This window comes from Phycomyces blakesleeanus, assembly GCF_001638985.1.
Source record: "Phycomyces blakesleeanus NRRL 1555(-) unplaced genomic scaffold PHYBLscaffold_11, whole genome shotgun sequence".
NCBI classification, from domain to species: domain Eukaryota; kingdom Fungi; phylum Mucoromycota; class Mucoromycetes; order Mucorales; family Phycomycetaceae; genus Phycomyces; species Phycomyces blakesleeanus.
In genome coordinates this window covers 1,250,298-1,276,062 of record NW_017265144.1, presented here as the reverse complement: position 1 = coordinate 1,276,062, position 25,765 = coordinate 1,250,298, and the positions used below count along the sequence as shown (strand labels likewise).

The 25,765-nt window shown below is 36.1% G+C and overlaps 9 protein-coding genes across 9 annotated transcripts; 5 read left to right on the top strand and 4 right to left on the bottom strand.

Annotated features, from left to right (window-relative positions):
- Positions 1-187: 187 nt before the first annotated feature.
- On the top strand, positions 188-3,014 carry PHYBLDRAFT_181561 (hypothetical protein). The gene is made up of 6 exons (XM_018438491.1): positions 188-721; positions 790-893; positions 1,014-1,109; positions 1,215-1,935; positions 2,009-2,275; positions 2,332-3,014. The coding sequence occupies exons 1-6, from the start codon at positions 292-294 to the stop codon at positions 2,844-2,846; spliced, it is 2,133 nt and encodes a 710-aa protein (XP_018291539.1). The 5' UTR covers positions 188-291; the 3' UTR covers positions 2,847-3,014.
- A 2,638-nt stretch (positions 3,015-5,652) lies between these two features.
- Positions 5,653-8,015, top strand: PHYBLDRAFT_145889 (hypothetical protein; the record flags this gene model as incomplete). Its single annotated transcript, XM_018431555.1, has 6 exons — positions 5,653-6,019; positions 6,103-6,206; positions 6,306-6,401; positions 6,480-6,966; positions 7,223-7,429; positions 7,531-8,015. The coding sequence occupies 6 exons, from the start codon at positions 5,653-5,655 to the stop codon at positions 8,013-8,015; spliced, it is 1,746 nt and encodes a 581-aa protein (XP_018291538.1).
- A 1,245-nt stretch (positions 8,016-9,260) lies between these two features.
- On the bottom strand, positions 9,261-9,888 carry PHYBLDRAFT_168847 (hypothetical protein; the record flags this gene model as incomplete). The annotated part of the gene is made up of 2 exons (XM_018435948.1): positions 9,261-9,313; positions 9,609-9,888. The coding sequence occupies 2 exons, from the start codon at positions 9,886-9,888 to the stop codon at positions 9,261-9,263; spliced, it is 333 nt and encodes a 110-aa protein (XP_018291537.1).
- Positions 9,889-11,055: 1,167 nt separating this feature from the next.
- PHYBLDRAFT_145887 (hypothetical protein) lies at positions 11,056-11,328 on the top strand (the record flags this gene model as incomplete). Its single annotated transcript, XM_018431554.1, has 2 exons — positions 11,056-11,148; positions 11,179-11,328. The coding sequence occupies 2 exons, from the start codon at positions 11,056-11,058 to the stop codon at positions 11,326-11,328; spliced, it is 243 nt and encodes an 80-aa protein (XP_018291536.1).
- A 453-nt stretch (positions 11,329-11,781) lies between these two features.
- Positions 11,782-13,615, bottom strand: PHYBLDRAFT_158948 (hypothetical protein). Its single transcript, XM_018433883.1, has 8 exons — positions 13,377-13,615; positions 13,190-13,311; positions 13,020-13,112; positions 12,683-12,956; positions 12,508-12,620; positions 12,240-12,434; positions 12,064-12,176; positions 11,782-11,986 (listed from the first exon to the last, which is right to left on the bottom strand). The coding sequence occupies exons 5-7, from the start codon at positions 12,532-12,534 to the stop codon at positions 12,072-12,074; spliced, it is 327 nt and encodes a 108-aa protein (XP_018291535.1). The 5' UTR covers positions 12,535-12,620; positions 12,683-12,956; positions 13,020-13,112; positions 13,190-13,311; positions 13,377-13,615; the 3' UTR covers positions 11,782-11,986; positions 12,064-12,071.
- Positions 13,616-13,974: 359 nt separating this feature from the next.
- On the bottom strand, positions 13,975-15,149 carry PHYBLDRAFT_145885 (hypothetical protein; the record flags this gene model as incomplete). Its single annotated transcript, XM_018431553.1, has 7 exons — positions 13,975-14,270; positions 14,322-14,361; positions 14,443-14,545; positions 14,617-14,721; positions 14,783-14,892; positions 14,965-15,050; positions 15,119-15,149. 7 exons carry the CDS (start codon positions 15,147-15,149, stop codon positions 13,975-13,977), a joined length of 771 nt encoding a protein of 256 aa, XP_018291534.1.
- Positions 15,150-16,794: 1,645 nt separating this feature from the next.
- Positions 16,795-19,974, bottom strand: PHYBLDRAFT_112632 (hypothetical protein; the record flags this gene model as incomplete). The annotated part of the gene is made up of 7 exons (XM_018428300.1): positions 16,795-17,123; positions 17,203-17,345; positions 17,440-17,824; positions 17,901-18,315; positions 18,430-19,161; positions 19,344-19,804; positions 19,929-19,974. 7 exons carry the CDS (start codon positions 19,972-19,974, stop codon positions 16,795-16,797), a joined length of 2,511 nt encoding a protein of 836 aa, XP_018291533.1.
- Positions 19,975-21,370: 1,396 nt separating this feature from the next.
- PHYBLDRAFT_133879 (hypothetical protein) lies at positions 21,371-22,958 on the top strand. The gene is made up of 8 exons (XM_018429599.1): positions 21,371-21,635; positions 21,803-21,986; positions 22,093-22,100; positions 22,227-22,334; positions 22,453-22,463; positions 22,524-22,583; positions 22,642-22,747; positions 22,817-22,958. Exons 1-8 carry the CDS (start codon positions 21,391-21,393, stop codon positions 22,926-22,928), a joined length of 834 nt encoding a protein of 277 aa, XP_018291532.1. The 5' UTR covers positions 21,371-21,390; the 3' UTR covers positions 22,929-22,958.
- A 334-nt stretch (positions 22,959-23,292) lies between these two features.
- On the top strand, positions 23,293-25,334 carry PHYBLDRAFT_125105 (hypothetical protein). Its single transcript, XM_018429030.1, has 7 exons — positions 23,293-23,494; positions 23,690-23,726; positions 23,868-23,990; positions 24,242-24,355; positions 24,502-24,640; positions 24,703-25,073; positions 25,143-25,334. Exons 1-7 carry the CDS (start codon positions 23,348-23,350, stop codon positions 25,214-25,216), a joined length of 1,005 nt encoding a protein of 334 aa, XP_018291531.1. The 5' UTR covers positions 23,293-23,347; the 3' UTR covers positions 25,217-25,334.
- The last annotated feature ends 431 nt before the right edge of the window (positions 25,335-25,765 follow it).

The window sequence follows — 25,765 nt, the reverse complement described above, 5'->3', positions numbered from 1 at the left end:
GCAACTGTTTTCCCGATTCGAAAATTCTTCTGACCTTTAATCGGCTATACACAATTCCAAAAAAAGATGGAAGAAAAATAAAAAAAAAAAAGCACCAGCATAAATACAAAAATATATATTAAAAATATAAAATAAATTTAAAGTGGTCGAGATTTGCTTAGCACAATCACAAACTTACCTTTTCTTACTTTCTTACCTTGGACTATAAATACCTTTTTTTTGTCTCTCTCTCTCTCTTTCTCTCTTTTTTTTTTTTTATATATATATTTTTTTGACTACCAAACTATACATATGACTGACACAGACCTTCTCCACACACTTCTTCCCAGCCGTGACCGTAGCTCTAGCAGCCCAGCCAACCCAAATGAACGCCCTGAAATACACAAAAAACCTTCCTACACTAGTCTTCAGGACCGATTAACCGTTCATGACGTACGCACACCCGACACCCCAACCACGACCAAAAAACACCATCGTAATAGTCTCTCAGGATCCTTTCGACTAAGAAAACATATCAGCTCAGAGAATCTAGAAGATGGCGACAAACGCCGTAGTCTACCACCCGCGAGCAATAGCACCACCCATCTCGATACTCATGTTCTCGACACAGTCCCAGCTACAGAAACTCTTCTTGGAGGCTGTAGTCCTGCATCTGAGAAAGCCAACAGAGACTTTCACACTCTTTTTCGAAGCGTGCCTTCTACCGATCGTCTTGTAGATAGTAAGACCCTTTTTTGTGCTTTCTTTGAGTCCTACCCTTTTTAATCATTGTTACTATTCTTTCTACAGTATACAAGTGCGCGATCCACAAAGACATATTAAACCAAGGACACCTTTATGTTTCTGAACACCACGTCTGCTTTAAATCCAATATCTTTGGATGGGTGACTACTGTAAGCTCTTCTTGCTATTATGTAGTCGCGCTAGTCTATTTAATTAGGTTTGGCACTCATGTAATGTATGTCTTATTTTCATTTATATATATATATATACACTTTTTTTTTGGAATACAGCTTGTCTTGGCATTTACTGAAATCACAGCCATAGAAAAGAGAATGACGGCTCGTATTATTCCCAATGGTCTTACAATTAGCACTGTTGGCGCAGATGTAAGTTTACTTTCTTATTTCCCTTTCTCTCCAAGAAAGAAAGAAAAAAAAGCTTGGACTTGTAGAATAAACAAACTCAACTCAAACTGCTTTAATTTTGTGTAGCATGTGTTTGCCTCGCTTTTATTTAGAGACGAAACTTACGAGCTCCTTATTAAGCTTTGGAAACTTCATCAGTCTCCGGCCGTTATAATTGAACAGCCAATTCAAGATGAATTCGACAGAGTTTCCGAATACGATGATAATCATGACTATGAGGCGTCCACAGTAGTAGGAAATAACATAAGCACTACCACGACCATCAGCAACGGCTACACCAACAACAACAACAACAAGGATATAATTAACGGACGGAGTATCACTTCGCCATCTTTGGAGAACATTATTGCTCAGCCTCAGCCCCAATTCCAGGTCCAATCTCAACCCCAATTACAGAAACACAATCTGCTTCCAGGTGGCGGAAACGAGAACGATAATCACAATAATCATAATCATAATAATAATAATAATAATAATAGCGGCACTATCTCAGCCTCTTCGGAACCCAAGGAAGTTGCTAGATCCTTGGTATCCGAAAAGGCAACATCGGCTACTTCCTTTCTCTACAACCTCCTTCCTCCTTCTACACCTCTCCCAGGACCACTCCGAAACCCAACCACTACAGCTACACCTTTACCACATACATGCACATGTACCACAAAGAGAGATCCCTATCCTATGGTAGCACTCGATCATACGTTTGCTGGAACCGTTGAAACAATGTACAGGATCTTGTTTGACAGTGACTTTATGAAAAATTATCTTGAGAAGAAAGAGAACCAGAAAGGTATGTTCTTTCTATTAAAAAAGAAAAGAATGACTTGACTCTTGTAACTCATCGAATTTAAACAAAACAAAAGATGTCAAGATGGGTCAATGGATACATGGTCGACGAGATAATGTGTATAAGTTATCTTCAGGTGTACAATGTAGTTCTTCAAACCAGATTCTACACCGACACATGCCTACTCATGTAGCAGTAGCAACCTCGACCCGGACACCACAAGCATCTGTGGGATCAATATTTGTAATTAAATCGAGAACCTGCATTCGGCAGGTTGATCCGCTACAGGTTCATGTCAAGGTTACATTCAAGACCAAGTTTATTCCCAGTGGACTTGTTAGCTGTAAGTATTATTTCACAAGTCATTTAACGTGCTGTTGTTAACCTATTGTTTAAAAGCTATAATTGAGAGAAACGTAATAGAAGGTCTGACGTCAGTATTTGGGGACCTGGCTGTTTTATTAGAACAGCCCAATATCGTTCGTGGGTACACTGTTGATCAGGACCTTTTGAATCGGATAGAGAACGAGAGTGAGCGGCGTCGAGTGGCAGAGATGTCAGGACTGAGAAGGGCGGCCTATTCTTTTGCACATTCGGCAACTTCCTTGGTTGGAACATGCGCGAGTCTTGTTGGATCAGCACGTAGTCTGGAACTAAGTCTGAACAAATCCCAACTGCTCGTACTTGCCATGATATTGATTGTCTGTTGGCATATCTGGCTTGCGTACCGTATACATGTACTTGTTGACCAGGTAATAATACCACCCCTGTCGATGGAAAATCCGGTTTCCCCCCACGATTCTTCTCTTGAGTGGGCCCAGGAAAACCTTAAATCGATTGAGAATATGCTGAATATTCTTCAAAAAGATGCTCGGGAACAGAGAGAACAATTGATCAACTTTGTAAATATTTAAATAGTGTACCTTAGATTCATAAAACTTATACATATACATACATATACATACGCCTTTATTTTCTTATATAAAAGACATTTTACAGATACCCTGTAGTCAAATCAAATCAAATCAATTTTATTTTTTAAATATATATATATATACAAATATTATTTTATATTACACCATATAACAGATTTTAACATGCTTGTGGCTTAATCAATTAAAGATGAGTTACTTGTCTGACCCGGGTTGTGGAAATTGCCAAATAAGGGTAAACGAAAATGAAGAGAATCCGAGGTTATGGGATGAGCAAACTAAATGTATGTGTATATGTGTGTGGGTATGAATATGAGTTATGGGTTACAGGTATGAGTGGGTCGGTGTATGTACACACAGTATCAGATTGATTGCTTATTTGATCGGTAAAATGCATGAAATTTTTTTATTAAAAAAAAAGGGGGGGACGATGTGGTTAGATCATCAAAGCTCCAAATAACGCATAATCAAACCAATTCTTATTTAATTTTCTGGCCACAGGTTTTTCTTATGCTTGTAACAGTCCTTGGTTTTGGACATCATTCGATTTTATGTTCCAAAGAAAGTCATTATATAGATACAAATATAGATATATATGTTGGAATTATTTCCAGAGTAGGAAACACTCCCTGGACTCCAAAGAAAGGCACCCCTTCCTTAGTAGACAATATACAGATAATGTACCTTTAAAGAAGAAAGACAAATTGACTGAATAAATCTCTAAACTTTATGAGCCCCCCCCCCCCTTGGCAAAAACCCTTGGCAGACAGATTATCATTTTGAAAAGAGGAATCAAAATTGGTTGTTTCTAAACCATATTATATCTACATATAGCTTATATTTCTATAAAAGTGGGGGGGGGGGGGGGGGGAATTCATTAATTTGGAATTCCAGAAAAATGCCAAGATGTATTGTACTTGCAAAAGAAAAAAGAAATCCCAAGAGCAGGAACTCAAAGTCAAATAATGAGAATAGAAAAATTACGAAACACCCTGTTTCCCTTGTGGATATTCTACTATTAATAAAGTTGAATTATATTACTGATTTCCTATGATACTTATTCTCATAAATCTCATTTTGAAATCTATTGATATCACTAGGGTGCTATTATATGTTTTATGAAAGAAAGATATTAATTGTCGTGATCTGTAAAATAGAGATAGAAACCATATGGCTATGTAAGTTTGCTTTATTTCTATTTTTACGTCGTTAATCGTGTAACAGTCTTGATTATTACTATTTTATGGTCTTTCTACAGTGACATCTTGCTAAGCTTCTCTAAGACGTCTATATCTTTTGTACACAAAAATGTGCAGCTAGTTTGTGACATCAAATGAACGCATTGGAGTCTGATAGTTTAGCGCTAAACTATGCCCTTTTTTTTAGCGCCCTTTCTTTTTTTTTTTGTGTAAAGAAGCACACGGGAGGATAGATCTTGGTATTAAATTCAAACACAGATTATAGAACTGATATCTTGTATTCAAATATGTAGATTTATTAGGTATTTTACTTATACCTTTGGAATAGAAGATTGCATGTACAAGTACAATGGATAGCCTCATATGAAGGACAAGTATTTATACTTAAAGCTAAAATATCATCTAGGACCCTTACAGATGTGAGACTCCTTATTTTGACTTTTACCCCCTTTCTCTTTCTTTCTTTTTTTTTTTCCTACCTTGAAGTTCTGTGCCTTACCGTGCTTGCCTTGCTGTGCCTGTTACTTGTTTTCTGGGATATTATTGGCTATAATGTGAGCCTGGGTTCAGCGATTTTTATTCGCCTCTTTAATATGTCTAATGAATGCTGCTGATATATGTAAAAATAAAAATCAAAGGCTGGCATTTGTTTGTGAAAGCATGTATTTACCTTTCTGAAACTCTGGGCAAATACCAAGAACTGTTCTCACTCAATATTTCAATACATACACACGCATATATAAGTGTGTCTGTATGTGTACCCCGTAGATCCTGTCTTACATTCATTGTATTTTTAGCCCAAAGTGTACTTATTTTAGAAAAATATGTACATTTTCCATAGTACTCTCATGTATTATACATCATGTATACTTGGATCAACTCGAATCAAACCATAAAATGGCAATTGACTCTAAATTATGTAGTCTAAACGTTTGGTACATTGAAAGCTTTGTTTTTATCAAAGGTTCATAAAAGTACGTGATTTTATGATAAAAAGGGACTTGAATAGTACATGCAATTGTCTTCCTCATATATATATATATATATACAAAAGTCGAATAAGTGTAAATCAATTATATTGGCTTTTGAAGAGGGATTGGGATTGCGGATTAATAATGGTACTTATTTTTATCTCAAGATGTGCTACGTGAGTAGTACTGAATGTTCAATCTATAAGCGAGAAATAAAATAAAATAAATAAGAATACACGAAAGTAAAGAGGTAGAATTGAAATATAATGATATTGCCAGATTAGCGTGTGTACAACGAGAAGCAATTCAGATCAAATGTGAAATGATAAAGTTGATCAGGAAAATTGTAAGCTTATTTTGAAACAATTGGCATATATATCATAAGCCCAATATAACACTTTTATTTTTGATTTGGGTTGGAATTCTTTTCAATACTAGGTTCAACTACCGAACATTGACTCTCTTTTTTTTTTCTTGGCGAACGATTTGAACATATAAATACCGAAAATATATATGCGTAGATATAATAAATCATCCTTTCTATCCTTCAATTACCACCATCACTACTATCACTATCGATATCAATAGTAGCATTAATCAATCAAGTATATAGCAAATATGTCGGCTCAAAATATTCTTCAAGTCATTCTTCCTGCTCGCAACCGGAGTGTCAGTGATCCAAATAAATTAAACCTTGTTCCTGAGCCAGAGAGCTCCTCTTCTTCTAATGGCCTTTCCGAATTATATCGTCTCAAAAGATATGCTCGCTCTGACATGTCTATCTCATCAATTCTCGAGAAAGGCCGACGCCCCAGAATACAATCTGTCAACAGTGATTTGCTACAGCTGTCCGACACCGAGACTTCCGATGCATCCAATCATATTATTTCACTTCTCGGAAGATGTACTCCTTCGTCTACAAAATCAAACCGAGCTTTCCATTCTCTCTTTTGCAGTGTACCTTCAAAAGATCATCTCATTGATGGTAAGATATTCTTAAACTGCCAAACTACAGTCAAATATTCTTACTATCTTTTATGTATATATAAACACTCTCTTATTTTGTAGTGTACAAATGTGCAATTCAAAAAGAGATCTTACATCAAGGGCACATTTACGTTTCCGAACATCATGTCTGCTTCAGATCAAACATCTTTGGCTGGGAAACTACCGTAAGATCCCTATATCATTATACGCACATTATACATTAAAAAATAAAAGAAAAAGAAAAACATTGTTGCTCATATAACTCTTGTTCTATTTGACTACAGCTTGTCATGGCTTTTACCGAGATTACAGACATACAAAAAAGAAAAACAGCAAAAATTATTCCTAATGGCTTAACCATAAGTACCTCCAATGCTAATGTAAGTGATTCTTTTTTGCCTTTTCCTCTCAAATCAGAATCACATTTTCTAAAGCTCATTTTATTTTTATACATATAGCATGTGTTTGCCTCCCTTTTATTCCGAGATCAAGCGTATGAACTTATGATGAAACTGTGGAATCTTCATAAATCCCCGGAAATCATCATAAGCCAGCCGACCAAGAATGAATGCAATGACTTTGATGATTCGACTACGCTTGGATCCGCCAGTATAATAAACGGCGAAAGTAACACACAAGCGTCGATTGAACAAGATGACACCTGTAATTCGGAAACTAATGAAATTCAGCCTAATTTACTACATGAGGGACAAGAGTTGCTTGGCGACAGCCAGTCTTTTTCACCCAAGAGTTTACTATCCAGATCTCTGGAATCTACCGTCACACTCGTTTCAAGCTACTATCCTACTACATGCAAATGTATCTCGGAGGAAAAACCTCACCACCTAGTCGTCGTCGACCAATCCTTTCCGAGCTCTGTAGAAACAGCATACAAGCTCTTGTTTGAAAGTGACTTTCTAATTAATTACTTTGAGCAGAAAAGAAGTAAAGGTGTGTAATTTATCACAAAAAAGTATACCACTTTATTCTTTTATGTACGTTTATACTAAGCAAACCAAAATTTGTTTTTTTCTTGAAAATATTATACAGCCAAGTCAAGTGAAATGCCAGAAGATCAACGAAATTCTACAAAGAAATCTACAGGCAAGTCTTTATCATTAGTCAAATAAGAATATTTGGTTATGATCTTTAGAATCAAAATAAATAACCATATCATTTTTTCCTGGTAATCCTTATACAGAAAGAGGTTATAATACTACGCACAAAACACTTCATTTGGATAAATCCAAGCATATCGCAGTAGAGAGCACTACCATTCATCACCGTGCCCCTGGAGGTTGCACATTTGAATTGAAGACTAGAACATGTATCCGAAAAACTGATCCTCTTCGGGTAAATCTCCGAATCACAATCAACATTGAATTTATTTCCAATGGTTTCCATAGTTGTAAGTTTACACAAACGGCTTGGCATATTTTGTATGTGTGTAAATGTTACTAATTTACACACACACACACACACATTTTTTTTATATATTTTTATTTAAAGCTATACTTCAGAAAAGTGTAATAGATATAATGAAGGGTGTATTTTCATCAATCTCGGACTTGATCGGCAAACGCGATTCTATTCACCTCTATACTATGGATAAAGATATCTTGTCCCGCTTGAGCACAGAGAGCGAAATGCGCGAGCGTGCAGAAATCTACCGAGTATCACATCCTATTTACTCTGGAATCCAATCAGTAGTCTCATTGATAAAGCCAAAAAGCAGCTCACTAGAGATCGGTTCGTACCATATGGTTGCCCTTGGCGTAACATTACTTGTTTTTTGGAACTTGTGGATGGTCTATCACACCAATAAGCTTCTCAACCACAAGCTTCAGGAATCAATGAAAAGCACAGTTCATCGCAGTGAAGATCCATTTGAGGTGATTTTCGACAGTATCAAATCAATTGAAAATGTGCTGGACATTGTTCAAAAAGACGCTTTACAAAAAAGACAGCAATTGATAGAGTTTATAGAAACCTAAGATACCCTTTACACACATATACATATATACATAAACACATATCCTAATGTTAGAATATTCATTATATCACCCAAACAGCACAGGTGCTTTTGTATTTTAATAAATGTTTTCTTTCTTTCTTTCTTTCTTTCTTCTGTTTTTTTTTGTATGGTACAAGTCCAGATAATTCTTATTATTTAGAAATTATTTCAATATCCAATAGTCAAATTCAAAATTCTAGAGCTTTTAAGTAGTAAAACTCCAATCAATTAAAGCCAAAGCAGAAAGAACAAGCTTAGAGAAAAACCAATTTTTCATTATTTAATAAAGAGAAAAATATCAATACCAAATGACCTTTTTTTTTCTCTTTGAAAGTAATATAATCATCTTATGGTAGTTCTTTTTAAAAAGTATAAGTTCCATTATAGTAACTACTTTACTCTCCTGTAATTAGCATCACCGATAAATCCTTAACTGTATCTCTCAATAAAGGGTCAAGTCATTGGTGTTGTAGAATCAAAATAGCCTTTATAAATTACTCGACCTTGTTCATAGCCAAGTCAACATTGGTCTTGAGTAAGCTAAAGGTGTAGTTAGACTATCTGTGTTTTTTTCTGGTTACATCCTTAATAGAATCTCCGGTATTTAACTTATACTACATAGTATGGAATGGCTGGCGTGTCAGTGCCAAATTAGACCTTAATAAAATGATAGAATTCGATCTTTTCAGTAGAATTTATTTGCCAAGTGCTTTCATTTTCATTTGTACATGAATACTATTAGTAACTAAATCTCTTAAAGAGTAAATTTTGAAAGCGTTTATTATGTTCTGCACAATAATCTCTAAAAAAGCTTATGGCAAACACTCCTTCTCTCGGAAACTCATCTTGGTACTTTCAACTATCGGTATAGTCTCATTTCAATAAATCTCATGCTTAAATTCAAAATTTCTCCATCTACCGTATTATGCTAATTCAGATTATATACATGTACAAACAAAAGAAAAATACTTTCTCTTGTGTTCTTGAACAAAAAGTGCACAGACCAGTTTAGAGTAACCTACAAATCGCCGTTATAGAATTTTATACTCCATCTTTAGAGTTATTGCTATACCGATCAATACCGAACACTTTATTACTTCTTTGCTTCTTTGCTCTACTTTACTTCGCCTTACAAAGTCATTTTCATAAGTACTTTGAGTAAATAGTATTAGCTGTCTCTTCTGCAGTATAATAGTTACACAAACTTAGTAAAACGCCTATATATCTATGTCACGTTTGCTTTGACGTGGTCATCTAAGACTGACAAAAAGCGCAGTCCTAAACTTTAATCGCAGATGAAAAGTTTTTCTGTTACAAATAGAACCCCTCCAACGCGTGTCGTTTGTTTTCTCCTTGAGCAACAACAGTCCCGGTTTCATAGTGAGGCGTCTCTTGCGACCGTTGCAGGGAGATTCTTCCATGCTACAAGCATCGGAAAGTGAAAGTTGTTACTCGCCAGCTCAGTTAATTCTGAGAAGTCGTGGGGCATGGTCTCTTTTCATTTATGGAAGGACTACTGTGTACATCGCATCGCCAATGTGGAATCATGATGCTGGGGGGAGGGAGGTCTAACCTGTGGTGAGATGTGCTGGCTCTTCACTGCTAACCTGACTGAACTCTTTAACGGCTGACGGTGAAGCTACTGGTAGTCGAATGAGTTGGACCTTATCACCTAGTGGTAAGTTCTCTGGCGAGTTCGCACCCACATTACTCGGTGACGAGATGTGGGGCTGGATGAACGGGTGCTTTCCGTTGGTTTGCCACCATTCCAGCACCTCCTTCGCTACCAAGTCAGGTTTACGTCCTGAAGGAGATTGAGCTGCGTAATGCGGGGACAAAGAACTTGGTGTCATGCTTTTTATTCTTTTACTCATGTAAAAGAACATTAACTGAAATCAAATTAAATCAAATCAAATCAAATCAAATAGCTTCTTTATGTGTATATGTAATAAATAAATAAAGTCTTTTTTTTTAACTATGATCGTCTTTAATAAAAAAAAACACGCTTTTAAACTTTTTTTTTCACTTGATGGAAGAGGTTAATGTTGTAATTAGGAGGGCTCATTTATAAGAGAAAGTCCATTTAGTCAAGCAAATTCGAAGATTAATAAAAATAAATGTTTGTATATTTTAATGTGATATAGATAACTCTGTCTAATTGTAGAGGTTGTCTTTGTCTATAAAGTATATAAGGGTACAGTCAAAATAGTTTTTTAAAATGCTGCTGGCTTGAAATGTATATTACGGAATTTGGCTTATTCGGATGAACATTGTGAAAAGGATGCATTGTAATGAGAGAAAGAAGAAAAACTAAAAAAAAAAAATAAGTGATAATTGAGAGATAAAGAATAAAGAAACGTGTGCTTGAAAGATACAGAAAAGGCGCGATGAATTGAACACACAAACAATGTCCTCATTTTACTTACACAGACTATGTACGAAAAGTTCAGTATTGACGTATTTATTAAAACCATAGTCATCATCTACTAAGCTTTTTGTACTTTGAATATCAGAGAATGCTTGGTAACTTTTTAATTTGCTATTGTATACATACTTGCAATTATATTCTCAGTGAAAAAGATATTGATATATTACATAATACATCCTTCAATGTTCTGTATAAAGAAAACACCAATTATTTACAGGCAGTTTTTTATATTACACTTTAATTATAAAATAAAATATAATGGGTATAAAGACATGGATGAAATGAAATGTAATTCAAATACATGCTGGTTATTACAGCCGATTCATTGATATGGTTTGTTTTAAGTCCAAGTGCTCAAAATATTCTGTGCTTTTGCCATCTCAATGTCATCAATTCTTCTTAAAGCTGTTACCAGTTTTTTTTCACTCAATTCTGAAGAGCATGAGAAATATATGTTGTATTAAGAAAATACAATCCATTAACCTTGATCGATAGAATAAACTCTTGTGAATTTTGTCATATTTGAAAGTGCTTATAAGCAATCAGGATCCCAGAAAAGGAACAGGATGGCTGTCAAAAAGAGGAGCGATTCATGCATCTCTTTCTGGTAAAACTCCAATTAGGCATCCGACTTTGCAAGAATTTGGACCTATACCTGAGACTGAATCCCATCTTTCAAGCCCAAGTAATATAATACTTACGTAAGAAGCGATAGTTAGCTACAACTATAACCATAGCCATAGCCATAGCCATAGTCTCTACGTCAAATTCTTCTGAGCTAGATTCCGCTGTTCGTTGGAACCCTAAGGTTGGTTCTGGCTCTGACAATTACGAAGCCATGTCAACCAAACGAAGAATTATTTAGACCAAACAGTCTAATTTACTGCCCAAGTTTCCCAAATCTTTTCTGTGTTATATCAGCAGATGCCAAGAGAGCTGTCTACTTATCCGAACAGTTGGTTCTTTGTTACAAACAAACAATATGTTTTCTCTCTCTCTTTGGATTATAAGTCATTACTGTTTGCTCGTAGTTATCGGCAAAAACATTACCCTCAAAATCTCAAAAACTGGAAAACCCAAAAACCCAAAAACTATAAATTTATCTAATTTGTCCCACCAAATATTGGACATTTTGTCAAAAGAAAAAAAAAAGGTATTTTTTGACTTATTTTTTATTATAAAAATAAAATATATATATAATTTAAATTTTTTTAAAAAAAAACCCTCCGATCTCGAATAAATATTTTTTTTTTAAAAAAAAAAGATCTTTTGTTTATCTATTTGTTTATTCTTTTATTTACACGCGTGTTTAATCCTTAAATTATTCGCTGTTGCTTTCTGTGGGTGTACTACCCATCTCGGAACAGTTGGTTGAAATGAGCATACTCCCTGCTTCTTTGAACAACATTCAATATGCGATTCATTTTGGACTTCTTGAGTTCATGAGAGACATGCGAGATGTTCTTGCCATCTCTGGCCAGGGCTTGGCCGATCTATATAATAAGATCAATTTGGGTGCTGAGGTAAGAGAAAAAAAATATTATACATCAATATGTGTTACTAATCGATTTTAAATATTTTGTTAAAATAAAATAAATAGAGACAGATCTAAAAGGCGTACTGCCAGAATCTTCTCCGTATCTTCATCAGGCCAAGGTGGAGAAGCTTTCGTCTGGATTTCAGGAATCCAGCTGTTGCACTGCTTGTCCAGATGTAAGTGGATTGTGTGGTATAGTTTACTCGCACCAAAGTATTGAAGTTGTATTTTTTTATCAGGTTGATAGCAATGTGGCCGTTGAAGACTGTCAATTTGTTGCCACGGATGGCAATTTTAGCCTGAAGTGTGAGAGGAAGAAAGGCGGTGAAGGTGATGTTGGCGAAAAGTTGGAGCAAGTAGAGGCTCAACTCAAGCAGGTGTGGATAGGCGATGGTGTGGTGAAGAAGTTCGAGAAGTAGAGAGCTGAAGAAGGCGTAAGTAATAAAAAGCGATATAATATGAAGCACATACTAAACCTTTTTTTTTTTTTTACTTTTTTACTTTTAGGTAGGGCGTTTCGACAGCAACTTTCATGGTGATTTGCTGGAGTCTGGCCGCAAGGTTCAGGGCAATATTGCTTTGTTCCTTGTAAAATTCACACTTTTACGCCGACTAAGAGAGTAAGTGCATTTAAGACTTTTTTCTTATGTTTTTTGTCATTAAAAAATCAATTTTATTGTAGGTTCGCTAATGATGCCAACGGAAATCATGTGAAAGATGAGATCAATAGGCTGAAGCACGAAATGGAGAAGTTGAAGACGAAGATCCAGGAGGAAGTTGAGGGCTTCCAAGAACCTGATGAAGAAAATACAAACCTCATAAAATATATAGAAGAAAATGCCCAGCTAGGGTACAACGAGTTCCTAGCTTACAAAAAAAATTCAAAGATGCGATTAGAGCCAATGTTCGAGCGTATCATGATACCTCGACATTGCTCTACAAATCTGGCCATATCGGTAAGAAGGGGAAAAGGTGATTGTGTTTATTTCATAAATTAATGCTTTTAAATATATATATAGGCACAAAAAAATCAAAGCAACACCAAACCAGCCTGAATAAACAGGCCAAACAAATTACCTACCTCCTCCAAGCATTTAACCTTGAATTCAATGGTAACAGTGATTTTTAGACTTTTCACAATGGAAATATTAAACTGTTATTCTTACTTTTATACTTGTTTTTTTAAAAGAGTCTTTGACCTTTGATTCAATAATCAATAAAAAAAATATTTTCTGGGATGCGGAAATCCGTCCCGAAGTCCATCTCTTTTTGGCAAAGAAAAGAGCAGAAGAAGAAGTTGCACTTCTGAAGGTAATAATCAATATAAAGATGCTAAAGGTTTTAAAAATAAATCAACTAATATATAAATTTTCAAGCATGATGCCTTCTGGCTCCAACACCGTGCCACAAAAGAAAGGACTTTAAGAGAGCAAGGGCTAAAAGCCCTTGACAATGCTGTAGGTACTCTGGACAAAGAGGTTCTTTGCGGGATGCAGTTCCTTTTGGCTAGAAAGCTTCGGCTTTCTGTGTCTTGGGAGCGAGCAGTCTTTGCTCAGACCAGTTTCCATCTGGGATCTTTCTATTTTAATAAACACAATATAAACTTTGATCTTTCAAAGCATGGATAAATGGGTATATTTCTTCCCGATATTAGAGATATATGATTTTGATCAGCAAATGTTTGTTATCAATAGTAATGATGCATATCATCTTACCTTATAGCTATAGCTATAGCTATATATTTTATGGAATAGGTATAAGTTCTAGATAGTAGAAATCCTACAAAAATTGGTACATATTCTTTCTTTTTTAACTCAATAAAACAGGCTGAATATTATCATTGTTGCCAAAAAAAATAATAAAAAGATACTATTAAATAGCTTTAGATTTGGAGGTAGATAAATAACAAAAGTATATTTCTGGTGGCATATGAATAAGAGAGAAGAAGAAAGGAAGAAGAGGCCGATGAATCTTTCACCGTTTGGCTTGTGCTCCAGCAATGGAGTTGACGGATATTTTCCGTTTTAGACTAGTTTTTTCTTTTGTTCCATCAACCCAGGCCAAAGGAAGAATAGGTTCGTTTTGGACGGTTAGCTCTTCATTCGATTTCAATATGTTGTTGTGTAAACAGGAAATGGCAAACAAGTCATCCAAGTATGCGACAATTTGGACAATATCCTGCTTTCTGGTGGGGATTGTAATGCTTGTCATTTCACAGAAAACATCTATTCCAGCCAATTGTTTCAAATGAAAGAATGTTGTAAAAGATCCTAAAAAGAAAGAATGGATTAATATCTTTTTGAATATTTCTCGAATCATACCAATTGTCTGGAAGGAAAGTACGCCATTCAATTTATATTTCTGGATAGATTATTGAGAAAACACAGAAAGGCGATACAAATCACTCATTGATAATGTATCACTTGTTTTCTCAATTTTAACTTCGCCAAAGCAGCTTGGAAAACTGAACTGGTATTGTTCGTAGACATCCACGACATAGTCGGGCCGTTGGTTTATATTGTCTGCTACAATTTTTGTATTGGAGCTACAATGCACAGTGACAAATGAGTTAATAAAAGCTTGGGATTTATTGCTTACCAGTGTGCTATTTAGGACGGGTTATTCACTGCCAACAGACTTTGTATGAGAGGGTGGGTATAGGAAGCAATTATATGACCTTTAGACAAGGGTTCCATATCAACATCCTTCCATGAGGGAATCCTAATTAATAAAAAAAAAAGAAACATTAAACGCTGTTAAATGGCAAGCCAAAATCACTTACAGCGATTCGATTGCGCGGACAATGTTTTGTTGTGGCCCTTCTATTGTCCTGGCTAGCGAGAGTAATCGAAGTTGCGCCTCTAGACTGTTTATTTCGTCCTCTCTAAAAGGCTGAAAGAATAGAACTTGAGCACTACACACACACACACACATATATATATATATATATTGCCATGTATTTACCACAAGGATGTCTTTAATTGATAATGCCAAGTTGGCTTCCATGGTTTTTCGAAATGCCAACTGCTTAATGGATTGCTGATATGATGCTTTAAAAGAAGGGGGGAGGTCAGCGGAGGATGAGGTGTTTGTCAGGGAAAAGGCTACAACAACTTACAGCTCATTGAAGTGTTGTCCCAAGCTGTCATATTTTGCACTGTTGGGTAAGCATTTCTTACGGTTCGCCCAAAAGACCTGAGCGTGCTGTCATCATCGATTCATAGCTTTTATTCGAATGTTTGTAATATACACTCCTGTTAGAGACATCAGAGTCGGATTTCTGGGTTCTTAATCCTTGATTCACTACATGTCATCTTTTTTTTTCATAATGTCGTATAGGGCTTCAACATAGAAGCTGGCGTCATCTTCTTGGAAGGTAAACATAGTATGATGCCCCCCGTTTAATTTTTGATACCATGGATTGAAGTCGTTGGACAACCAGCTGACGTATTGGTCTTGGTCTACAAATGATGAATGACCCTATCAGCCATCAAATTCTTTTGATGCTATCCGTAGTTTATAAAAGAATTACGTCTCAAACTCTGGGACTTTTTGTCCAGGATACAAACAGACTTCTGGTTCTCGTTGTTTCTTGATAGTATGAGTAATTTAGTCGTAAGAAAAAGAGTGTGCAAAAGGGCAAGTAAATAAGGTGTAGTCAAAAGAACGGTGTATTTCAAGCAAAATGATGCTGTTTTATCTTATTGGAGTGTATAAAGAAAAGATATTGGTTAAGCTTTGTAAACCAATCATCGTAAAAGAGAAGCCAGAAAGAAAGAAAGAAAGAATAAATAAAATAAAATAATTAAATAATCAAATTGTTACAGGTGTGATAAATTCGATCGGCCGTCGACTAAGAATGCCCCATTTCTTTTAATTTTATAATCACAGACCCCTCTACATCTTTAGTATTTAAAGAAGTACAGTTCAACTCAATAATGGCACACCTTTTCTCTCCTGTCTTTATATAATTATCTTGCTTCGTTTCTAAAGTGTGCTGCTATTCTTTGAGATTTAGAGGAAGTATGTTTTCTTCAATTGATTATCAAGATCACTACACTGCAAGCCACATTATGACACTTGACAAAATAAAGGGTAAAAAGAGGGGAGAGTGGGAATTAAGAGAGGTCTTTCTTTGTGTCTGCGTTTAGTTGTCAGCACTGAACCCAAAATGAAACGCAGTAGGGAGGTTTATTTTTAAAGAAAGCAAGACAACATTGTATCAAAAAAAAGAGTGCATTACGAAAAGTAATAATTAAATATCATGTTTATTATCATCATTCTGATCATTTACTTTGTATCTTCTTTATGTTGCCAATTTACAAGATATAAGACAATCACTGACAATTACCATCGTTTGTGTCTTGGACAAAAACAATCCTACCTTGCCCACCTTGCCTGGTTTTACTCAATCATATCATTCAGGTATACTTCACTTTGCACTTTGAGGTAGCCCAGAACTGTTGTATTAATACTATAGCTATAAAAATTAGAGTTATATACAGCCTTGGTAGCATAACTTGTTTCTTTTATTTCTCTTTACTCTACTTCATTAAATACTACTTTATACTCTTAATTTTCCCTTTGTCTTTTTAAAATATCATAATAAATCTTACTTTTTCAGAAATCATTTCAATATTTAAAATAAAAAACTGCAGATTTTTTTTTAAAGAATTTAATATTAAAACATTGATCAATTAAAAGAATAAGAATAAGAAAGCAACAAGCTTAAGAAAAAGAGAGAAGGATGAAAAATGAAAACTTTTAAAGTATACAGTATATAAATCCGTCTGTTTAAAAGAGGTAAACGGTTTGGGTAAGTGGCAGAGTGGACACTGGGTCACACACACAAGGATGCCCATCAGCTGTCACAGAATAAGTCTCTGGATCAATCTTTATGACTGGCGTGGCACTATTGAGTTTCATATCCTTTTTACCAATCTTCTGACAGGCCTTGACAGGTTCAATCCGTTTCCGAAGACTGTACTTTTCAATCACTCCAGAGTCTATAGACAGTTGTGAGACAAACAAAATACAACTAGATGATAAACTAGATGGCATCGCACCAAACATTCGACGACCCACAACTGGTTGAGTAGTAGAAATTGATCCATTTGCGTCACCTATTTTTTTTGAAGAAAAGAAAGAAGTAATCATTATTATCATCTATAGATATTTAAATATATCTTCTTCTTTTTGTACCCATTTGTGCCCAGACAATGACTCCACTCTTGAGAACCAACTCTGGTTTTGTACCAAAGAATGCAGGTGAAAAGGCTACTAGATCGGCTACCTTGCCTACTTCTATAGACCCTACCAAGTGGCTAATGCCATGTGCAATTGCACTGTTTTTGTTTTTGTTATTATTATTATACAAAACACACATACAGACATAGTTAGGAAATTAGCTGTATATTTGTATGTACCTTATTTACTTACACATTTACTGTATATTTTGCCACATAACGGCGGATACGGAAATTATCATCTTCTCTTCCCTTGTCTTCAGGAAGTTTACCACGCTGTTCTCTCATCTTGTGGGCAGTCTTCCAGGTCCTCAACACAACTTCTCCAATTCTACCCATTGCCTGACAGTCAGAACTGATCATACTGATCGCCCCAATGTCATGCAAAACATCCTCAGCCGCGATTGTTTCAGCTCTGATACGGCTCTCTGCAAACGCTACATCCTCTGGGATATTCTTTGACAAGTGATGACATACCATCAGCATATCAACATGTTCATCCAGTGTATTTGTCGTAAAGGGACGTGTTGGGTTTGTAGAAGAAGGCAAGACATTTGATTCCCCACACACACTAACGACTTATATATATATAAAAGTAAGAACCCTAAACAAGGCAGATTATAGCCTTCTCTTTCTAAACAGAAAATAACCTACTGTCTGGAGCATGTCCACCTCCCGCACCCTCCGAATGGTATGTGTGAATAGTCCTGCCCTTGAAAGAAGCCACTGTTGTCTCTACAAACCCACTTTCATTCAGAGTATCTGTGTGAATAGTTGTCTGGACGTCTTGCTCTTCACATACGGTCATGCACGCATCAATTGCAGCCGGGGTTGCTCCCCAGTCTTCGTGGATCTTTAATCCCAAACATCCGGATTCAATCTGTTCAGTCAGCGCTTCTTGTGAAGCACAACATCCCTTTCCAGTAAACCCAAAGTTTAGTGGTATGTCATCTGTTGCCTTCATCATCATCTCGACGTGAAACTTGCCGGGTGTGCATGTGGTCGCGTTTGTTCCTGTATTTGGGCCTGTTCCTCCGCCAATCAAGGTTGTTATTCCACTCGAGAGTGCCTAATTTAATCAATGCGTTCATCAGTTGATGCTGTTGTTAAAAGAAGAAGTATCAATGATATTCCACATTATATATATATGACCTGTTAGGCCACGTTTTTTTTCTTTGGTTACCTCATCACATATCTGGGGACAGATATAGTGTACATGAGAATCAATAGCACCAGCCGTAAATATCAAGCCTTCACCTGCCAATGCCTCGGTACTGGCTCCAACTACCATTCCTGGAGTAACGCTGTCCATGACATCTGGATTTCCGGCCTTACCGATGCCAACAAAGATTCCATTCTTGATACCAATATCGGCCTTGTAGATACCCGAGTGATCAACAATGACAGCATTTGTGATCACAAGATCCAGCACGTCCTTGTCACACATACCCGTTGCTTGGCCCATACCTTCTCTCAAGACTTTGCCGCCGCCAAACTTACACTCGTCGCCATAGACCGTATGATCGGCTTCGATACGGGCCCAGAGGTTTGTGTTGCCTAGTCTGATGCGGTCCCCCGTGGTCGGGCCATAATGATCGACATAGTAGTCTCGGTCCAATTGATAGGCCGGTGCATTGGGAAGCAAAGGTGTGTTGGCATCATGTCTGAAACCTTGGCTGAGAATCTTGTCCACAATGGCCGGCAGTTGAATGAGATCGACTGGCCCTGAAGCCAGATTGTTTCCGCCACTGATGATCTTATTTCCGCCAATCTCAACAAGCGTCACGGTCTTGAAGTCACCAGGTTCGAATCTGACAGCAGTTCCGGCTGGAATATCGAGGCGCATTCCGTAAGCCAGAGCTCGATTGAAGTGAAGTGCTGCATTGGATTCAATAAAATGGTAGTGAGATCCTACCTACAATGCATTGTCATATATTAATTAATCCAATATATATATATATATATACGTGTGTGTGTGTGTGTGTAAGTAAGTAAATAAGCAAGCAAGTAAATTTAAAAAAATGAAAATATACCATATATACCATATATACCATATATGTATATATATATATAATCAATGCATTGATACCGCCGTACCTGAATTGCCCGGTCTCCATAGTTTGTTACGGTAAGTGAAAGACGCTTTCGGCCGGCGTTTAATGTGATCTTTCCGGGCATGGTGACAATTGCGCCAGGTCCATCACTCCGCCTCCGAGAAGTCAGAGGGAGTGGAAAGAGGGAAATATCGGGAGTTGGGAGAAAGCTGCCATAAAGTGCCATTTCAAGATTGCCGCTGTCTGTGCAGATGGGATCGTGTACCGTAACGAGGTAGGTGCCGTCTGGAAAGGTACCCTCGATTTGGATTTCTTCAACGGTGGTTAGGGCATCGGGTAAGACATGGCGTCGGCCGAGCATTTGTTTGCCCATGTCCATAAGTTGAGACACAGAGTAGATTCCGTCCCGCATAAACTCAAGCAATTGACATGAAATGAGCCCAATTGCTTCCGTGTGATTGAGCTGCACACCTCTTGCTAGCCGTTTCTGAGCAAGCGATCCGACTAATGTGTATATATACATATATAAGTGTGTTTTATTTTTATTTTTATTTTTAAGCTGTCAGATCAAAATGTATGGTGTACAGGTGGGACAGAATACAAGAATAATAAGTATAATTTATAATACCTTGGTGTACCAATAGCTTGTCTAATTCACGAGGGACCAGCCGCATATTAAATAGAAAGAAGAAAAAGGAGAAGAAGAAGGAGAATATAAAATCCAAAGTTGCGAATTCTAGAAATTAACGAAGCAAGATTGGACTGAGCTTGATGTGAAAAGGCTTGATTCCAAAATATTAATAATATTATTATTTAAATGCCAAAACGAAAAGCTGGGATAAGACTGGTTCATCTCTTCAAGATATTCAAAGATGAGATAGCTAATCATTCACGTCATCAAGATAGATAAATAGATATGTTTGTATTTGGATAAATAATAATAATACCAAGGTATTAAATTTTATGATAGAATATCTGGGTTTCTATCTATACAAAAAAAAAGACCGTAACACACTTCTTGTAACCGTATCTTTAGGATATCTCCTTATTAACGTAGTCTGGATAATTCAGATTTGATTGTTGAATCTTCTCGCTCTACTTAATTGATTAATTGAATGGTCGATTGATCAAGTCCTTGGATAAATAATAATAATAATAACGTAGTATTTTATTTTCTTGTTGATACTCGACTATAATTGAATTTTCTTTGAGTAACTCATGCCGTATGTTGCTTAGCTTCAATATTATGAAACTGATACCAAAAGGTATAGAAAATAAGAATTAAGGGGGGAGAACCACAAACAGTAATATTTGTGTGCATATGTGTTTTAAAAAGAGAGAGATAAAAACCGGGTTCGTCACTCGCCACTCCAAATCTCTGTTATCGATTCTTGCTACTATTAAATCATTTCAGTCTTGCAGTCATATATATATATATATGTATATAATCTGATCTGCGTAATTCAGTCTACTGTAACCAAGAACCATGTAAAGATATGACAAGATATGTTTTCTTCTAATTTAAGCATTCCGACTAAAGCATATCCTTCTCTCATCGTCTGTCAATAGTCTGACAGACCACTTGGTAATTAACAACATTTAAATTATTATTTTTTAAGGTAACTATACTCAAAATAAAAGCAAGAACAAAGGTGAGAGGTCTGAATGTTTTGTTGACAGGTGTTATTATAATCTAATAGACCAAGTGCCATGGTAGGTCTGTACGTCTGTTCGTTTGTACTATATGGGCAAACTGATTTTATATCATCAAAACGGAAAGAAAGTAGAATTACAAGAAGTATAGACTGAGCTTTAAAGACCCCAAATATATAAATACATATATAGTCAAAATATTTTTGGCTGTCCATAGAGCAACCCAGTTTGCAAGTTGTACAGAGATTCTCTACGAGTCACAAGACCTTTGCATTTTTTTTTCTCTCTCCTACGAGCACACACACACACATACATACACACACACACACATATATATATATAGATGAATGAACTCGGCTTGTCTATTTTTTTTTTCTTCTTCTTCTTCTACTACCTTTTCTTTTTTTCTCTTTAACACACACACATATAAACTAACAATGTCCAACGATACTTGCCGCTTCGAGGATCTCAAGGCTCATATTTCTGCCCCTTCTAACCTCCACGACCACGGAGACGGCCATATGCATGCCAGCCACGGCCACGAACACGGTGGACGTGGTACACAGGAGCACGGGCATACACACGAACAAATGGATCATCCAGGCCACTATGCAGAGAGACCAAAGGCTATCTATAACCACCGCGACTGGTCCGAGCGTGCTTTTACAGTAGGAATTGGAGGGTAAGCCAAAGGAGAAGAAGAGGATATATATATATATATATATATGAAAAGATGGGAAAGAAATATAGATAGAAAGGTTGGAAGGAAATAAGGAAGATTATTTATTTATTTATTTATTATGATACACACTTAATATATATATATATATATGTACATATTATCTTTAGTCCTGTTGGCTCTGGAAAGACTGCCTTGATGTTGGCTTTGTGCCAGCGCCTCCGTGAAAAGTACTCTGTAGCTGCAGTAACCAACGATATCTTCACCAAGGAGGATACCGAGTTCTTGGTCAGAGAAAAGGCTCTTCCCGAGGAGCGTATTATGGCTATTGAGACCGGAGGATGTCCCCACGCTGTAAGTGATAAGAAGAGATAAGATAAGCTTTGTTGAGATTAAATAATATCTATGTGTGTGTGTGTGAATAAATTTGATTGATTGATCCATATATCTAATATTGTAGGCTATTCGGTAAGGCAAAGGGAGAAGAATACAGTAGACCTTAAAGATAACTAAAGCAACAGAGAAAGAGTGAAATTGAACTGTAATTTATTAATTCATTTGTGTGTGTGTGTGTGTGTGTGTGTTATAACATAGTGAGGATGTATCGGCAAATTTGAATGCACTCGAGGTTCTCCACGCCAAATTCAACACACAATTGCTCTTGATTGAGTCTGGTGGTGATAACCTTGCAGCAAACTACAGGTAAGGAAGAAAAAGAATAAGGATTAAGGATAAGGAAGGTTTATCGATCATGTCATGTCATGTCATGTCATGTATTTTGTATTTATTTTTGTATCGTTTGATTATGTGCGGTGTGTAGCCGTGAATTAGGTAAGAGAATAAAAGGATCTATTCGAGAATATTGAATACTCATATGTATCAATCCTATAGCTGATTATATCATCTATGTTATTGATGTTGCTGGTGGAGACAAGGTTCCTCGCAAAGGAGGTAAATTTTGACTGATTGATTGATTTTAAATAAAATTAAATAAAATAAAATAAAATAGGTCCTGGTATTACCCAGAGTGATCTGTTGGTTGTTAACAAGACTGACTTGGCTGAAATCATCGGTGCCGACCTTGGTGTTATGGCCCGGGATGCCAAGAAGATGAGGTAAAGACAAAGATAAGGATATAAGATAGACATTAGTGGTGGTTAACAATATCTTTATGATCTTTACAGAGGAAATGGCCCTACTGTATTTGCACAGGTCAAGAACGGTGTTGCTGTGGATGATATCATTAACTTGATTTTGGGTGAATGGCGCGCCAGTGGAGCTGCTGAAAACGCTTAATAATTAAAAATAAAAAAAATTATATAACCCAAAAAAAAAACAAAAAACATAGTACTCCTTTCTTCCCCAACTTCATTGACTTGCATATATATATCTTAGTAAAAATGTCAATAAGAATTACGGTTTTTGTTACCAAATAAAGAAATCACAGTTTCACAAGCGCCCGTTGAGTTGTGTTTTATACAGGATTATCAATGATCATTTTGCACCTAGACTTTGTAAAAAAAAAAAATGTAACCCAAAAAAAGGGTTTTATTTTATTTTAATTTAAAACCCACTCATAAAACAAAGTTATATAACAAAAGAGGGAAACCAAAACACTTTCTTTTCTTCTCTTTTTCTATTCCTCTTCTTCTCTTTTTCTATTCCTCTTCTTCCTCTTCTTCTTCTTTTTTCTTGACTTGGTTCATTATTTAATTATGGAGACTATCAAGGCAGACGGATACAATGCTAAATTTGCTACTGCTACCTATGCATTGGCAGCTGCAGGCGCGCTCTTTTTGGGTGCAAAGGCATTCACTTTCATAAAGATGCTTTTGGAACTTTACGTGTTCAGCGGCATTCCAGTAAGCATTCACTCCATTCAACTTTTATATTTATACTTTATAGACCACAAGTACATGCATATATGATGTACATGTAGAACTCTCATTTCAAACAAACAAACAAACAAACAATCATACAAAGAAAAAAAAACAAGTTTGACTGGAATACTAAACGAATTCTAATATTTCTCTCTGTGTATACGAATAATTGAATAGCTCAAGAAGTTTGGTGCTGGTTCTGGTGCCTGGGCTGGTAAGTTTATTCAATACAAATAAGAAACAAATGGTTCTTTATATATATATATATATATATATATTGTGACTATGAAACAAGTCAAATGAAAGAAAGAGAAAGACAAGATATTCAAATAAAGATTCTCATTGTTCATTCTAGTCATTACTGGTGCATCGGATGGTATTGGAAAGGAATTTGCTGATCAGTTGGCCAAGAAGAAATTCAATGTGCTTTTGGTTTCTCGAACTGCTTCAAAATTGGATGTAATTGCTGAGGAGCTCAGTAAGTTTCTTTCTTTATTTTACGTAATTTAATTTTATTTTTACTTGATTAAGGCAGGGGAAATAAGAAGAAGTATATATATATATATATATATTAGAAGTAGTAATAGTAGTAGTAGTAGTAGTAGTAATCATACATTGAGAATAAATATCCCCTTTCCCCTTTTTTTTCTTCTCTCTTTTCTCTATATCATTTAACAAACTCTCCTTATCTTTCTATTTGAATTCTAATAATCGCTTTATGTTATTTAGGCCAGCAATATGGTGTAGAGACAAAGACTTTTGCAATGGATTTCACAAAGGGAGATGCTAATGATTTTGCAAAGCTTGGAGAGGTTATCAGTGGTCTTCGTGTTGGTGTTTTGGGTAATGTAACATTTTAGTTGAGGGGGGATTATGTGTATATATAAGTAATAGCATAACGATCGATTGGTTTTTATTGATTGGCTTGAAATTAATTTGTACGCGTAATTTGTACGTATCTGTGTTTTTTTTTAATTCTTTTTTGACAGTTAACAATGTTGGTACAAACCATGATATCCCTACTCCTTTTGCTGAAGAAGATGACAAGGTGATCCAGGATATTGTTGAAGTCAACATCAAGGGTGCCATGCGTATGACCAAGCTTGTACTTCCCCAGATGCGTAAAGAGTAAGTTAAACCAAAGAAAAAGAAAAGAAAAAAGAAAACAAATAATAACCAATCAATAATAGTCGTTCGGGTCTTATTCTTAACCTCGGTTCATTCTCTGGTCTTGTTGCTACTCCTTATCTGTCTGTCTACTCTGCCGGCAAGGCTTTCCTCTGCACCTGGTCCCAGGCTCTTGGTGCCGAATTGGCTTCTGAGGGTATTGTGGTCGAGAACATCAACACTTACTTTGTCGTGTCTGCAATGAGCAAGATCCGTAAGCCTACTTTCCTCATTCCTCTGCCCAAGCCCTACGTTGCCTCTGTCTTGTCCAAGATCGGTCTTGCCTGTGGTGCCGGAACACCTTACACCTCTGCACCTTATCCCGGCCATGGTATCGTCAACTGGTTGATTGACAATGTTTTTAACATCACCTTCTGGGTTAACCACAATGACAGTAAGTTTTTACAAAAGATATTATTATTATTATTATTATTATTGACTCTCTTTATTTTATTTTTGTTAGCTATTCAAAAGGATATCCGTAAGAGAGCCTTGCGTAAGCGTGAGCGTGAAGCTGCTGCCAGAAAGTCCTCATAATTTTAGTGATATGACTGTTATATACATACATACATATCAACATGTGTACATTTTGTATGTATGAAAATATTATTTCCACAAAAGCTGTGTGAATAAAGAGATGATTTTTTTTAAAAGCAGAAAATGATGACTGTGATTGTGATTGGTTGGTTGTTTCTTTAGTTTGATTTGACTTGTTGGTAAACAATCTTGAAACAATAACCTAACCCTTATCCTTACCCCTCTATATATAAGTAGGGGGGGGGGGGGGGGGGGGGTGAAATGGTTTCCCCCGGCCAAAGGATTTGATGGATTTTAAGTAAAAGGGGTTTAGGTGTTTTAAAAAAAAACTTTTTAAATTTGACCAAAAAAAAAAACCCCCCAAAGGAATTTTTTGTTGGATAAAACCCAAGGGCCTGGGGGGGAAAAAAGCCATTAAAAATTTTGGGTTTTAAAAAAAAAAAAAAAAACCCCAAAGGGGGGGAAACTTACCCCTTTTTTTTTTTTCCATTAAAAAAAAAAAAAAATTGGGTCCAAACCTCTATTTCTAAAAAAAGTTTTTTAAATTTG